General features: G+C 39.1%; 1 protein-coding gene across 1 annotated transcript in view; it reads right to left on the minus strand.

Moving 5' to 3' along the window:
* LOC124605462 (unconventional myosin ID) overlaps positions 1–16,433 on the minus strand; it is a 156,250-nt gene that overhangs the window by 82,136 nt on the left and 57,681 nt on the right. Inside the window, exons 2-5 of the mRNA XM_047137151.1 lie at positions 14,099–14,205; positions 12,250–12,445; positions 11,949–12,168; positions 8,709–8,924 (exon numbers count right to left, since the gene is read on the minus strand). Of these exons, the coding sequence (XP_046993107.1) occupies positions 8,709–8,924; positions 11,949–12,168; positions 12,250–12,445; positions 14,099–14,205 (739 nt within the window). The remainder of the gene's footprint in view (positions 1–8,708; positions 8,925–11,948; positions 12,169–12,249; positions 12,446–14,098; positions 14,206–16,433) is intronic.

A 16,433-nucleotide genomic window follows, 5' to 3' on the forward strand; every position in this document is an offset into this window, starting at 1 on the left:
AGTAGCAGTTCACGAATCAAAGTCTTGCTAAGAAACCAGCAGGATCTTTGACATCATAAACCAACCAGCAACATCCTCTGTGTGGAACAGCCAGTGCCATCAGCAGGCTTCACCAAGACATGAGCTCTGCACCAGGGACATGTGTGCACTTTGGACTTGGCTGTCATAGTACTCTGTGTTATTAACTTTTTTATTCCAAAGTGAAATCAGCAATCAACTGTGATAATTCAACGAACTATATTGTGCCTTTCAATTGCAATTCTGACTTAAACACTTACTGTCAATGTAAAAACTTACTCCAAGGAGAAGCTTTGAGTTAATATGTTTACAAATAAACTTGTTCAGCACTAAGCTGCACTTGGCTGTGGTCTTATTGCACCTCCAGTGATGCAGTACATTTCGGTATGACTGCGTACAAAAGCCCTCATGAACAAGAAAAGAAATACAGGGTGTCCATAAGTTCCTTTACAACTTCAAAATTTTATTAAAACGGCAGTTGTTGAAATATTTTAACAAAATTTCTTTTATTGTAATCACTGTTTACTAAAGTTTTTATATATACTAAAATTTTGTGTTTCAGATACTCTGTTGATGGAAGGAACTAAACATCTATGGAATGGCAACTCCTCAACACAAGGCACAATGTGTGTCCTGGTTTATTGAGACAAAAACAGATGTTCAGACTCAACAAAACTTCAGAAGAAAGTGTGGAAGAGATCCACCATTGCACCCTCCAACCCATACATGGCACAAAACATTTATGGAGATAGGGGCAGTGTTGGATAAAGGGAGGAGTGTGTGACCAAGAACATCCGAAGAAAACATCAATCGCGTTTTAAACGTCTTCACTCATTCACCTACGAAGTCCATCCGCACTGCTCTCAGACAGTTGCAACCACCACATTCAACTGTGCATAAGGTCCTCCACAAGAACTTACAGTTGTACACTTACAAAGTGCGACTGTTACAGACACTTGAGCCAAATGACAAGCCAAAATGGACAGAGTTTGCACTTAACATGCTGGAACGCCTTTCAGAGGATGAAGCATTCCTCAAGCAAGTTTGTTTCAGTGATGAGGCAACTTTTCATGTTTCTGAGACATTAAACAGACACAATGTGAGAATCTGGGGATCTGAACACCCATGTGACTAGGGAGCTTCACCGGACTAGTCCAAAAGTCAATGTGTGGTGTGGAATCATGTGCAACCGAATAATTGGTCCATTTTCTTCAACAAGTCAACAATTATTGCAGATATTTGCTTCGACCTTCTGACCGAATATGTAGCACCACAACTGATTGACTTACAACCAACTATCATTTTCCAGTAAGACGGCGCACCACCACATTGGGGACTGCACATTCATCGGTTCCTCAATGAAACATTTCCAGGCAGATGGATCGGGAGGGATGGGCCAATTCCTTGGCCACTGCGTTCACCAGATATCACTCCCTTGGACTTTTTTTATGGGGGTATGTAAAAGATATTGTGTATCAAACACAGATATGGGACATTGCTGACTTGAAGCAAAGGATTCGTAATGCCATTGCCACCACTGATGACAGTATGCTACAGTGAACATGGCAAGAGGTTGAGTACCGTCTTGATGTGCTTCGTGCAACTAAAGGCACCCATACAGAGGTCTATCAAACACTGTCAAAAAAACTTTTATAAACACTGATTACAATAAAAGAAATGTTGTTAAAATATTTCAACAACTGTCATTGTAATAAAATTCTGAAGTTGTAAATGGACTTTATGGACACCCTGTATATTAACTAAACAATGAGCAAGAGGAGAAAGAATACAGTTTGTTGCATTTTAGTTCTTAGATATCAATTAGATGAACTGACTTTTAAATTGATGTAATTGTTACATTCAAGAATTATCCATATTCATTCTCTACGGTACTTCAGCATTTTGAGTGATATGCCACACATTCACAAATTCACCACCATAGTGCATACATAATTATGTATGTACGTTGTATATGTGGAAAAGAGCTGCAGACACTGGAAGTGTTCAGACTGGTTACAGATTTTAAGCTGTAAGACATTTGCAGAGGCAGATGTGGACCCCTAGTTATGAATTGCACATTAAAACTGAATAAATTGCAAAAAGGTGGAGAATTAAGATAATGGGAACTGCATGCATGGAGAGAACCAGAGGTGGTTGAGCATTTCAGATGGACCATTAGGCAATGCTTGACTGAAACAAGGGAAAGGTATACAACAGAAGACAAATTAGTAACTTTGAGAGATGAAATAATCAAGGCAACAGAGGATCAAAAATACAAAGTCTGGTAGAAATTCTCAGATAATGCAAGTGATATTGAATTTCATTGACAAAAGGAGAAACTGTAAAAGTGAAACAGGCAAAAGGGTATACAGACATCTCTAAAATGAGACTTACAAAAATTCAAAATAGCTAAGTATGAATGGCTAGAGGAGAAAAGCAAGGCTGTAGAAGTGTGCATGACTAGGGGAAAGATAGATACCATCTACAGAAGAATTAGAGAGACCTGTGGAGAAAAGAGAATCATCTGTATGAATATCAAGAAGAAGTAGATGAAGATGAGATGATAGATATGATACTGTGAAAAAAAATGATAGAGCAATCAAAGACCTAGATCACCAATATTAGGTCCCTGGAATAGATGGCGTTCCCTCAAAATTGTGGAGATCCTTCAGTGAGTCAATCATGATAAAACTATTCATTCTTGTGCACAACATACACTCCAACACAAAAAAAGAAACATGAAGGAACCATCTGAATTGGACGGAAATTGGCAGATGTGATGTGCCCGTTCACACAAAAAAATTATTACAATTTCAGAAAAATTGGATGACTCAAGAGAAAGAGCTACACAAATTGAGCAAGTCAATAACATGTTGGTCCACCTCTGCAAGCAGTTAATTGGCTTGGCACTGATTGATAGAGTTTTTTGATGTCCTCCTGAGGGATATAGTGTTGAATTTTGTCCAAGTGACACTTTAGAGGATCAGAATCCTGAGCTGGTTGGAGGGCCCCCACCCACAACTGTCCAAAAATTCTCAACTGGGGAGATATCCAGTGACCTGGCCAAAGTAGGGTTTGCCAAGCATGAAGACAAACAGGAGAAATTCTTGCTGTGTGCAGGTGGGCATTATCTTGCTGAAATGTAAGACTAGGCCCCTGCCATGAAAGGCAACAAAAAGGGGCATGAAGTATGTCAACGTGTGCTGTAAGGGTGTCATCCGTAACAACCAAAAGGGTCCTGCTTTTCATGGCATCTCAGACCATCACTCACAGTTGATGGGCCATGTAGCAAGTGACAATAAGGTTGGTATCCCACTTCTATACAGGGTGTCTCCACACACATCTTTGCTGGTCATTGTGGCTCAGTCTGAAGTGGGACTCATCACTGAAGACAGTTCTACTCCACTCAATGAGAATCTTGACTGAAGACTTGTCTGGAGGTGCCCCGGACAGTAGTGGGATAGCAACCTGACTGCCATCTGCCATACAGCCTGACAAAGAGAAATGATGTTCTGGCATGCCATTTGTTTTCACAGTAGAACCCCTTTAGTTGCCATAAGTGGCACCCTTACAGCACAGTGGTATGCTGACAATATTTTATGCCCCAATTTGTTGCCCTTCATGGCAAGTCACCCTGGGCTTACACTTCAGCAAGATAAAGCCGGCCTACACCCAGTAGTTTCTACTGCTTGTCTTTAAGCTTGTCAAACCCTACCTTGGCCACCAAGGTCACCGTATCCCTCTCAGGTTGTGAATGTTTGGAGAATTATGGGTGGGGCCCTCCAACTATCTCAGGATTTTGACAATATAATGCACCAACTGGACAGAATTTGGCATGATATGCTTCAGGAGCACATTCAACAACTCTATCAATCAATGCTAAGCCAAATAATTGCTTGCAGAGGTGGGCCAACATGTTACTAACTTGCTCAATCTGTGTAGCTCTTTCTCTTGAATAAATCACCCAGTTTTTCTGTAACTATAATCATTTGTTTCTCTGTACATGTGTATCATATCTACCAATTTCTGTCCCATTTGGATAGTTCCTCCATGGTAATTAATTTTCTTGACTGTCAGAAAGCTGTAAATAATATAATATCTGAAGCTAATAACATATTTTAGCCTTCCATAATTACGTGAATGTATTTTAATTCACTTGATAGCGCCCAGCCACAGATATCCATATTGTTTTCATTTGATGTGAGAGTAAACGAAGGAGACACAGCAAAATCATTAAATGTAAACACGGGTCACGTGGAGACTACCCTCTATAACAGACTGCTCTGTGCATCAGCCCCGGATCTACGATATTTGCTAACTGGATCAATACTAAAAGAAATTGTATTTTCAAAAATATGTTCATCTTGTAGTGCACATCTTCCTGAAAAGTCTGAAACATAAAACATGTGTGTTCGAGGAAATGTAAGACATATTGTTTAGTCTTAAGTGTGCCAAAGTGCAGTGCCATGCCTCTTCAGACAGCAGTCTTCTATCGCACGTCACTGTATCTCACTCTGTGATATTGAAACGTGTATATTTTGTAATGGATTTCATCAAGCTATATTCAGGACAACCTAAACTGAAATGTCCTGTGGTGCCTTTCCTGCTTCCAGTCCGCCGGTTTGAAAGCCTGCCCCTCTTTTTTCAAAAAAACTCTGAATTAAAAGGGAATGGGATTATTTGTAATCGGGAGAACAACAAGAACTCTTCAGAAAATTTGCACTCTTTATTGCCTATTAGCTAACAACTTGCTGTTTTCTGTGGCATGAAATTAAATATAGGATACATAAAACCAATAAAGACAATAGACAAGCAAGAAAGTACACATTTCTTCAATCCTTAGCTCCTAGCATTTTTTTTTTCTCTCTAATCTTGCTACAGTTTTACATGGCGTGTTTTCCTTTCTGCAAAAGGATCGATTACCTCATCAAAGTTCGTCAAACATTTTGCTACATGAAAAATCAAAATGTCGTTATCTAATAATAATACCAAAGACTGGTGTGGTTTCTCAATCTGCTTACGTCTATTTTGTCACTGTCTGCTAGATAAAACAAAATAGGCCTTTCTAATATTGCAGCAATTTTGTAACACACATGAAATTAACAAGACTGCTTTGGCACAAATGGTCATTTTTATAACACGACCAAATATAATTCAGTAAGTACCAATATCAAATGCCTATTAGGCCTACTACAAGCAAAAAGCTTTATGTTAGGGAATAGTTTCACATTTCATTCATACACACCGGTTTCTCAAGCACGAGATCGAACAGTAGTATTGTGAAATTTTTATATGAATTTGGAATCGTCTTATTCTTCCATAACTTGTGTGATGTCCCCGTTTCTTCTTCTTCCTCATTCCAACAAACAATCTTGTCATGACCAATTCTGTAGCTATTCCTGCCATTGTCAAAAGTTGTTTGCCGATTAACTTCACTAACCCTGCCAGAATCACCAGTTTAGATATGACGCGATTATTCTCCTGTTAGGTGTTGTTACGTGTTCGTACAACACGTTTTCCACATTACTTCCAGAATAGAGCTTAAGTGTACAAGGGACTGTACAACTGTACTTCCAGAATAGAGTACAACTGGCCCTTACTAGTGTAGCGATCTGGCCAAAAATTTTCGGTCAAATTTCATTTTCTTGGATACACCGAGAAGATAAACGTGATGTTTCTCACCTTTTATTCCTGTTAGTTGTTTATTTCCATTCTGGTAGTCTGAATCTATGGATTTCACTAGTAATTATAACAATGCTGACCATTTGCAAACCCAATCAACCACATCAGATGGCGTTTGGTATTCATCCGTTCGGCTTTACTCCGCTCAGCTCATATACGCCCGTCCTATTGTGTCAGCAAAAAGTTTATTTCTAGATGCGACAAGGATTCTCCTGACAGAGACATCACATACACTATGCACGCATTCAAAAATCAACTTATGATTCATTCAGAAATCAACTCAAAATGTGTTCAAAAATGTTCAAAAACCAACAGGGATGCATTTCAAAATCATATGAATAATCGATAGACTATTCTGCACTGGATGCCAAGCGCTTTGTGAAACAAGCTTTTTTCTGGTAGCATCTAGCTGCTTGCTGTGACTGCTTGCACAGCCAACAGCCACATTCCTGTAGTCAGAAGCAGGAGAATCTACTGCTCAAATGCGACTCAACTGCGCACGCGCAGGAGCCCACTCGTAACTGCTAAAACGAATCTAATGTAAACAGTTGTGACTACATTCTCATTGGAGGCAATTTGTTGTTATGAAGCATTGCATAGTCCTCCTAAAGCCTTTGACACATTCTGCTGTTGGCACACGCTTGCATGAGCACTGTGTGTCGTTGTTGTACTGTTGTATATGGCACATTTCCTTCGCAAATTATTTTCGTGTTTTTCCCTCGTTTATATTTTATTGTTGAAGTGTTATTCTGCAGTAGCGGGACACAGTAATATCCTTTGTTAGAGCATCAGTTCTTACCAGTCAAAATTACAAAAATTTAACAGAAAACTAAAACACTGAAAAATTCCCAGAATTCTAAAAAATCCGCGGAATTTTCCCGGTTTTCTCCCAGATGAAAAAATTCCCAGGTTTTCCCCAGATCTCCTGGTTGTTCTGGTCATATACACCCTGTGTCTGGTAATTGCTCGTTCAGGCCACACGACTTTTTAGATCAATGAAATTTTCCAAAGAATGTAAGAATTTCTCTGTTCCATAAGTTTTAATTTCACAACACTACAATTTATCTATAGTCTGGAAGACCATGCATGTGTATTTCTTGGTTTGTTCTAAAGTTATTGTTTTTTTTTTTGTTTTTTCTTTCCACTCCTTCAGGTCACTAGTGGCCTACCGGGACCATCCGACCACTGTGTCATCCTGAGTGGAGGATGCGGATAGGAGGGGCGTGGGGTCAGCACACCGCTCTCCCGGTCGTTATGATGGTATTCTTGACCGAAGCCGCTACTATTCAGTCGAGTAGCTCCTCAATTGGCATCACGAGGCTGAGTGCACCCCGAAAAATGGCAGCGGAGCATGGTGGCCTGGACGGTCACCCATCGAAGTGCCGACCACGCCCGACAGTGCTTAACTTCAGTGATCTCACGGGAACCGGTGTATCCACTGTGGCAAGGCCGTTGCCAAAGTTACTGTGTAATTACTATAATATTTCGGCACCAAGAAGAAGAAGAAGTAGAATTAGAAGTAGTAGTAGTAGTAGTGCAACAACAACAAATCACCACAACATACTGTCTCATTCAGGGAACCCATTACCCCTGTAACATATGCTGGTACAATCTCCCTTCCTAAATTTGATGCTCTACTGTCAGACAACTGTCTGAAACTGATCCATACTTGCTGCCTGCACCGCTGACTGGGCTGCAAGCTGCGGGAGGCCACCACAAGACAAATGCCGGAATGAAGCCATGCCATCAAAACAATAGCTGCACCACTTCGTAGAAGCCAGCGGCCGACCCGCCTGATACAAGCGTGTGCTCCGCCGGGAAGAGCAGTTCTCGTTGGTGTTCCATATGATCCACATATTACACTACCTGCCCTGTGACAACAGCAACCACCTCAGACATGGATTACCCTTGGACTGTGTGATTCTGTACTTCTTGTTCACCATTTGTCTATCCAGTGTATATGGAATAAAATGTGTTAGTAAGTGTAAACCCTCCACTCCTACAAGCACTATGTTCTAACAATTTTGTTCCACCATTCCTAGACCAATGTGAATGGCTGCTCTTTGCTCTTTTACAGATTTCATGATAGGATGCTATGCCTACCTTTTTTTTTTTTTTTTTTTTCCGCCCATCATAAAATGTAGTTACAACAGCACAGTATTTCCATGAGGCAGCTGCTTACCAATGGATTGCTGTTGTGGCTCATCATGAACTATGGAGAATCAAAGATCCTTACATCCACTGGGTCTGCAACTTGCACCTGTTTTCCCTCACCGACATGCGAAGACCACAACTTGTTTCTGTGCCATGTGGCTAGGAATGTGGACATCCTCTACGATTCATTTACGATTACATTACAGTCCTGATCCTTGGCACCTGCACTTTTCTAGTGAGCCACAACAGCAATAAGCCAGTAAGCACCTGAAGATGACAAGCAGCTGTCTCATGAAAATGAGCAGTTTTCACAACATATATGACACAATGCCCAAGAACCATAAAAGCTATCATTTTTTTGTCATACCGTCTAGAACGTCGATGTTTGTTGCAATGGAAAAATAGCAGCAGCATTACTCAGCACTTTGGATTCATAAGCCAATGGTCAGATCATTCCCAGGTATCCTTGAGATGCAGACATTGAATGGATTACTCTGTGATAGTGTAAGCTCACACATGCTGACTTAAGAAAAAATTTGCATAAAGTTTTCATTATTCAGCACAGAGGACTGTTGTCCTGGAGACATTTTTCCATGGGAATCCTTTTATGATGACAGAACAGAATGTGAACTAATCATTAACTAAATTACACACAGACAATGAAATGCTTATATCAGCACAAAGATACCTCTTGGACCATCTTCACCCTTCCATAAACAATAAAAAGTCAAACGTATGATGCAAATAATTACAACACTATACAAATAAAAAAATATATGCAATTATTGGCTCAACACTAAGCATCAACAAACAGCAAAAAGCTCTGTAAACGAAGACAAATGCCACTTTCTTACCAAGTGAAGAATTGCTGCCACAATTTTCCAGACTGTATCTGTTTCAGCACTGGAAAACCCCAATGTTTTGAATGCTCCAACAGTTGCTTTGTAATCTGACCTATCACTGATTGCCTCTACTTTTGAAGCATTTCCTTGTCGAGTGTAAAAATAGTTTCCGGGGTCACGACTGAGCTGGAATTCCTTAAGCTCTGGTTCACTTGCACCTCCAAGCAACTGTGAAAAAAAGAACAACCATACTGAGATTAAATAATGCAGGCAAAATGACAGCTCACTTTCAGAGATCATAGTGTATGCAGTTATTAATCAAAATTAATATGACAGATTTTCATACAATAATTCAATTAGATGCAAACAGATAATAAATTGGTATGTCATTGCTTCAGAATGTTACACAGTTCTCGGTGATTCATTAGGTAAGTAACCGATTATCTATCTAAATGTAAAGGGGTTCAATCTTCAATTGATGCTGGGATCTTTCTGTCACTTGTTGAGAGAGCAAATTTAACTGGCGGAAGGAGAAAATATAACAATGCAGAAAATAAAGCAACCAGAAGTAAAACACAAAACTGCAGAATCATGCATGACTACAGGAAATATAGATTCCATCCGCAGGAAAATTAAAGAAACTCTGAAGAAAGGGGAAGCAGCTGTATAAGATGATGAAGATGACATGGGAGCTCTGTGATATTGTGAGAATAACTTGACAGAGCACTGAAAATTCTAAGTCAAAACAAGCGACCTGGAGTACACAATTACTGAGATCCTTGGGAGAACCAATACACAGAGCAATAGGCCCAATATCCTCTGGCCTATTGAGCTGCTCTCTATCCATGATCTCTTGGCAGAGATATTAGCACCTCTCCTCCCTCTACTGCATGGGCCAGGCCATACCCACCAACATTATCAGTTTTATTGCTGGTTAAAGGGGGCACTGTCTGACAGTAATACCGATATGAATTCTGTGGGGAGCAAAGGTACTCTACACATGATGATCCATTAGGAGAGAACCCATTATGCCTACTAGAATCACAACAAGTGCACAAAATGGGTGGAGACAGTCTAGTTAAATACCTATTTACCATACCAGTCAGATTGTTGCCTTATATGAAGCTTAAAACTTCATACCACAACTGTCTTCTGAAAACGACACTGCTTGTGTATTTGGATTTTGCACTGGATATTACTGGATTGATTACACTAGCTTGGTTCAAATGGCTCTGAGCACTATGGGACTTAACATCTGAGGTCATCAGTCCCCTAGAACTTAGAACTACTTAAACCTAACTAACCTAAGGACATCACACACATCCATGCCCGAGGCAGGATTCGAACCTGCAACCGTAGCGGTCGCGCGGTTCCAGACTGTAGCGCCTAGAACCGCTCGGCCACCCTGGCCAGCCTACACTAGCTTACAACTACTTTGGCATTCTTATACTTTCAAATAAAGTTCAAGACACAGACTTCGTTGGAACTCCACTGTGCCCCATGTGTACTTTCCTACACAAATTGTTCAATATATTTACAGAGGTACAAAACTACCTAGCAAACTTTAGGCTACCGCAAAAGTAATAATTTCTAAACTTTATTCCCCTCAGCAGATGTGCCTACTCTTCAACCTTGAAACTTTCTATATGTGTCTCAGAACACAGTCAATTTGCAACTCCATGCTTTACAGTGCTCAAAAAACACACACAAATTTGTGGAAGTGGGCATTTGACAGTTGATCTATCTTATTGCATTTGCAGTGTACTGCCTGCTCATTATAGAATGAAACAATGGCATTTAAAATACAGCATGAAATCAGGAACACATGACAAGGCTTGCATCATCAGCACAGATGATGAATCAAAAGTTAGGAGGGGGGCAATCACTTTCTTCAGCTCACTGTTTTCATTGTGTGTTTCAATGATATGATCCTCTCATCAGACTATTCCTTTTGCAGTAATAAGCTCTACAGTATACAGTAACCTCCATACAGTTAATCATTTTGAGCTCTACAACAGTGACACAATATTCACTTGGGATGTTGCATTTATCTGTACATTTTGCCAGTCATTATTTTTATAATTTGAACAGAAAGATACCATTACAGAATGTTTCCACATGTTATAAACCAACAAAGAGTGTTCCTAAAAAATTATCATATACTGGGAAAAATATGTCAAATGCCACATCTTCACTTTTCATGACTATACTTGATTAGGAAAACAAAATGATTCACAGCTATTTGTTTAAATGACAGCTACAACCAAGTGGGGCATGAGCTTGATCATGCCTATTGTTCTCTTCAACTTGTCGTATTGTTCTGTTGAATCAAGTGCTACTTATCATAGACAGCTGCAGACAACACTTTAGGCCAGTGACATAGTAATGTGATCTGTTTCTGTTGTTGCATTGTTTCTCTGTGTGGCATGTTTATTTTATGAGACAGAATGTCTGAAACTAGTTGCGAAATTGCAACAGAACTGACTGCTGCTGCTGCTGCTGCTGCTGCAGCCATATTGTGCACGCTGCCCTTCCATGCTCGAGTGTCAATTTGTTACTTTGATCGAGGTATAAATAGCACATGCTACTACAAGTGTACCCTAATGCTAATCATACTTCTAATTTTTCTTGAGTATTGGAAATTATATAATTTTTTTGGTAGGATAGGAGTGAATGCATGGTAGTGTCTTATATCTTCTGCTATAGGTTAAAGGCCAATTTTTGGGGTATAGAGTGCATGGAAAAGCTATTCTTGAGAAATGAAACATTATTATTTGTAGAGGGGGGGGGGGGGGGGGGAAATACCAGAGGGGGGGGGGGGGATAGTTAAGACCGAGAACACTAAGCACACAATCTCTAATAGTGCCTGCCAACACCCATAAAAGCAAGTGGCCAACACCCATAAATGCAAGTGTCACATCAAGTGTGACACGATTACAGTCAGAGATAGTTGGACTTCAATACACCCATTTGTTTTATCTCAGAAATATGTCAATGGACATCTCTATCTTTAACAGCTTTCCGACATTTTTAAGTAGGTGATTAGATAACACGGACAATCTGGCATCCTATGCATTAATGTGATACTGCCATACTGATTTCAGCTGAAGTTTCACTTAAACACTCTGTATATATCACAATGACTCTGTGGTAGCAATATATAATATTGCTGCCATTAAACAGTAGACCATCTGCATTATCATATCAACAGTGTTAATATATTAACATACAGTTACGATCACCTTGAATTACCTGGTAAAAACTATGAAAATTTCTTTCTCCTTTCTGTTGTAAAATTACTCTTGACTTTTCTAATAAGTAATTATTAATGTGGCCTCCCACTGGATCTCCTTTGAAATCAAAGTTTATGTCCATGTACTTTCCAAACCTGGAGGAATTGTCATTCCTGTTCGTTTTTGCATTTCCAAATGCTTCAAGAATTGCATTTGACTGGAGAAGAACATTTTTCACTCTGTAAACAAAACAGGATATAATATACTGTTCACTGACATTTCTAGTTATTGACCAGATACAATATACCAATATAGTATACCTCTCAACTTCCTGCCGACCACCTAAATTGGTCACTGCAGCTATATACTTCATTATTATTTTTGAGGCTTCTGTCTTTCCACTTCCTGACTCACCACTAATAACTATACATGTATCACGTCCCTGTTGCTTCATTTCTTTATGAGCTGCATCTGCTATTGCAAATATATGGGGTGGATTTTCAAAGAATTCTCTTCCTACAATAAAAATCACAAACACTCATTAAAAACAACATAGATTATGTATTACAGACATTCTTTATTATCTTAAGTAGAACTGGTAATTCCAAAAGACCTAGTAAAGCATATGTCACTGCACTCATATTTCACTTCATTTTTTGCATGGTTTTAATTAGTTGTGAATTACTAATTAAAATAGTTCTCACTTATGCTACTACTGGTTACTATTAGTCTACTACAGGTACTCTCATGTTTTTCACACCAGTAATGTTGTCCTCTGTAAAGAAATAACATAAGGACAACACAATAAAAGATTTTATGTCTGAGGGCAACATTGCCACTTTTAATACGATGAAGAAAAACAGATACTGTCTAGATCTTTTTTATGTTTATTTGGATTACCAATTCTGATCTCTGTTACAGGTCATCCTCATACCCAGCATCCAATTACTATGAAGTACAGCTTGTATGCAGAGTGAAGATTCAGGTTTAGGATCTGAAGAAGACTTTTAACAGTGCTCAAAACCATAATCCAAATGACATAAATTTGATGTAGACAATGTGTCTTTCTTTACAGGCAGCCATATTTAAACATTTTCTTCAGGCAGATTTTTGTGTCTCACTTTAGCAGTATTTAGTTTATCAATCAAGATCGAATTCTAATAATTCTGGTATTGTCATACTACCAGTACCTTAGGTGGACTTCAATAAACTAACGCACTCCCATCCTTTTCTCTTTCCTAAGCCTCCTCTTTACTATATGGCTTATTTTATTTTCCTTAGGGACTTTATTATAAAGCAAATTACTTGATAGTTGAACTGCAGTCAAGAAAAGAAGTGGAAGACTTTGGTACAAATATAGGCAGTCAGTATTATTGGCTTTGTCAGTTTTTATCACCACCTACTTCAATGCTGCATCTAAAAGATCTGAAAGCTAAAGCACTCATACCATGAAAAATCAGACTAATGTTTTCCTAAAAAAAGTAAATATAACAAATTAAACAGAAATAGTTTGAAAAAAATAACTTCATTGTCTGTTGTGCCATTTGACCCTACAAAACATTAATAAACTGTCAAACCATCACTCACCAATTAACCCAAAAACATACTGATTACAACTTGTGACTGCCCTAAAAAACTTAACCCAAAAATAGTACTGTGAAAATACTGACTATGTTAGCAAGCAGAACAATTAACAATTGATTACAACTTTACACTATATTATGAGTCACAAATGAAGGCAAGCTGTGCAGAGAGGTGCAGGGTTACTAAATGCACCACTGTAAATTTTTAATGACTGTTTTGCCAAGTGTGTGGAGCTTCTACAGTGTGCTCCTGAGAGATAGTAACATCTGTAATTAGAATGGTGTTATCTGCCTCATACTTGAAGTAAACATGTATTCTGTAAATTATGTCTCACACCTAATTGTGTAGTATTTGTCACTTACGAACAACAGAAGCCACAACAATTTGCAATAAATTTATGAGGAATGATTAATAATTCCTTTGTTAGTGCTCAGAGCACAGTCAGAGTTGTGTGTCATACCTGATGTACAGAGCTTTTCATCCACCTCCATTTGTGAATCCTATAGTTAAATTGCTCTCACTCCATTAAAAACTGTGGAATGAAGCATTTGAACAATGCTACTTCTAAACCATAATGAAACAAACCTTTATACTGAGTGATATATTCTTGCCCATAAATATTCATAGTTCGGTATGGATTGACAGAAATGCACACTTCTCCTATATAGCTGTATATCTTTCCACCTTGAAATCTGGGAAAAAATGAAGGAAAAAAATTAGAAAATGATTTGTGTGGATCCCAGTTAAAACTAAGTATATTAACATAACTAGATTAGACATATTTTTAAGAATAATTCAGAAAGTACCTGTTAATGTTTCTCTCACCTGGATAATCTGAAAAACTTGTTCATAGTGTTCTCTTTATAATCTATCACAACTTTACTCTAAAAATTTACTGTTAAGGAAGGAACCACTCAAACATCTAAATTCTGTACACCTTTTTACGCTGCCAGTAATTTACTACGTACAGTTTCATTCACATATATGTAACAACACTCAATCTAATTGAAAATGAAATCATTTTGCAGAACCAAATCCATGACAATGTGGCCACTAATCCATAAGTCAGATTCCTGTAATACAGTTGAGAGAGGACAAGAACTTTCTAAACATGCATGAGGTTGAGGGCTCCACACCACAGGAAGCGTTAACAAAGCTGCAGAGAGTGCTGATTTTCAAATGACACTTATTTTTAAGCTGGCAAATATATAGCAGTGGCATCATCTAGGTTTCAAATAAAAGTTCCACATAGTGGGATGAATCTGCCCTGTTGAGCAGTTCATTATGAAGGGAAAGTTCTGGACATGGCTGCACAGTTGTACATCAGCAGAAATACATATACACATTTTGGTGGTGGAAAATTGGAAGCCATGGGTCAGAGCTCAGGACTGTGCATTCTTTATGGAACCCCAAAGGAGGTGTTCAGCAACACTCATGGCTAAAAATCTGCAGTACATGTAAATATCATCTGCACATAATGACAGCAAGACCATAGGTGCCATAGCTCTTGCAAGGTTATTGTTCAACTTCTCCTTTTTTCACTTCGAATAGCAGGTTTACTGCATGTTTTGATCTCAGTCCAGCCAGAAAAAATTCCAGTAAGGATCACGATGAGTGCCTCAAACTCCGCTTATACAGTACAGTGTGGATATGGTAATGTCAGCGGGTGTCACAGGACTTCCTTTTTTCAAAGAAGACAGTAATGAGGTGTTGGAGAAGAACAAAAATCATCCTTAGCCAACTCCAGAAGAAATAAGCGGTCAGTTGTGAACTTTCCCTTTTGAAAGCCACAATTGGAGTTGCACGAAAGGCTCATCTCAAGAGACCAACAGAGTTGCTGGAGGCTGTCCCTCATCTGCTAGTTCCTGAGACTGATTGGTCTACAGGTGTCCATCTTATATGAGTTTTTACTCTGTTTCAAGTCGGGAACAATTACACTTTCTCTCAGCTGATTTGGGATCTCATCCTCAATCCAGACACAATTAAAGACCGCAAAAATGTGGTGTGGGCAATCCACAGTTAGATGTAGTAGTATTTGGTAGTAGATTCTATCAGTTCCTGATGCAGTATTGTGCCCAAGGGCCAAAGTCCTGAGGAGTTCTCATTCACTGAAAGAGGGATTATATGGTTCTAGATGTCATGCAGTGAAGACAGGTTGTAATTCTCCACCTGGCTTTTGTGTATATGGAAAGGGAAAGGATAACTGGTAGACGCAAATACTCGAGTGAAGTGTACCATAAGGCATTCTGCAATAACAGTATAGTCACTACAGAAATTTTCATCTAAGATGTTAGCATGAACACTGGTTGCTAATTGGTGGATGTAGATACAATGCAACTTGACACAAATCTGTAAAGAAGAGGTATACGTCCCTATAGTAGTGATATAAGAATATTCCTGGTATTTTATGAGCTAATGTGGCTGAGCTCAGCCCTTTAGAAGCAATAACGTTTCCTACTGATAGGTGACGCTTACGTTGTTGGGGCACACAGCTGTGTTATCTGATGGTCTTGATGATTTCTTGTGTCCACCATGTGACTGATTTCAGATGATATGTTACAGAAGAAAGGGGGATCATTACTGCCACTGCTTTTATATTGGGTAGTTGTATCTTGCAGCACGTCATCAATATTGCCTTGTGGGGTAGCACCTGATGATGCGCCAACAATGAAACATGCCACTAAGCTTTCTTGAGACCCCATTAGGGTAGGTGGTCAGTCGGGTGTCGGTGCTGAAGGGAAATGACAATCACGAAAAGATCACTCTCCCAGATGTCTTAATACATGCTTGTTGAAGTAAAAAGGGAGGAGGCTAGAGCCACAGATCGAGACACTGATGGCTGAATACGTCATGTACTACTTCACAATTGGCTTCCCACTGCAGCGATAGATAATTAGTTTTACTTTTTCAGGTAATACAT

The sequence above is a fragment of the Schistocerca americana genome, chromosome 3, assembly GCF_021461395.2.
Source record: "Schistocerca americana isolate TAMUIC-IGC-003095 chromosome 3, iqSchAmer2.1, whole genome shotgun sequence".
NCBI lineage: Eukaryota > Metazoa > Arthropoda > Insecta > Orthoptera > Acrididae > Schistocerca > Schistocerca americana.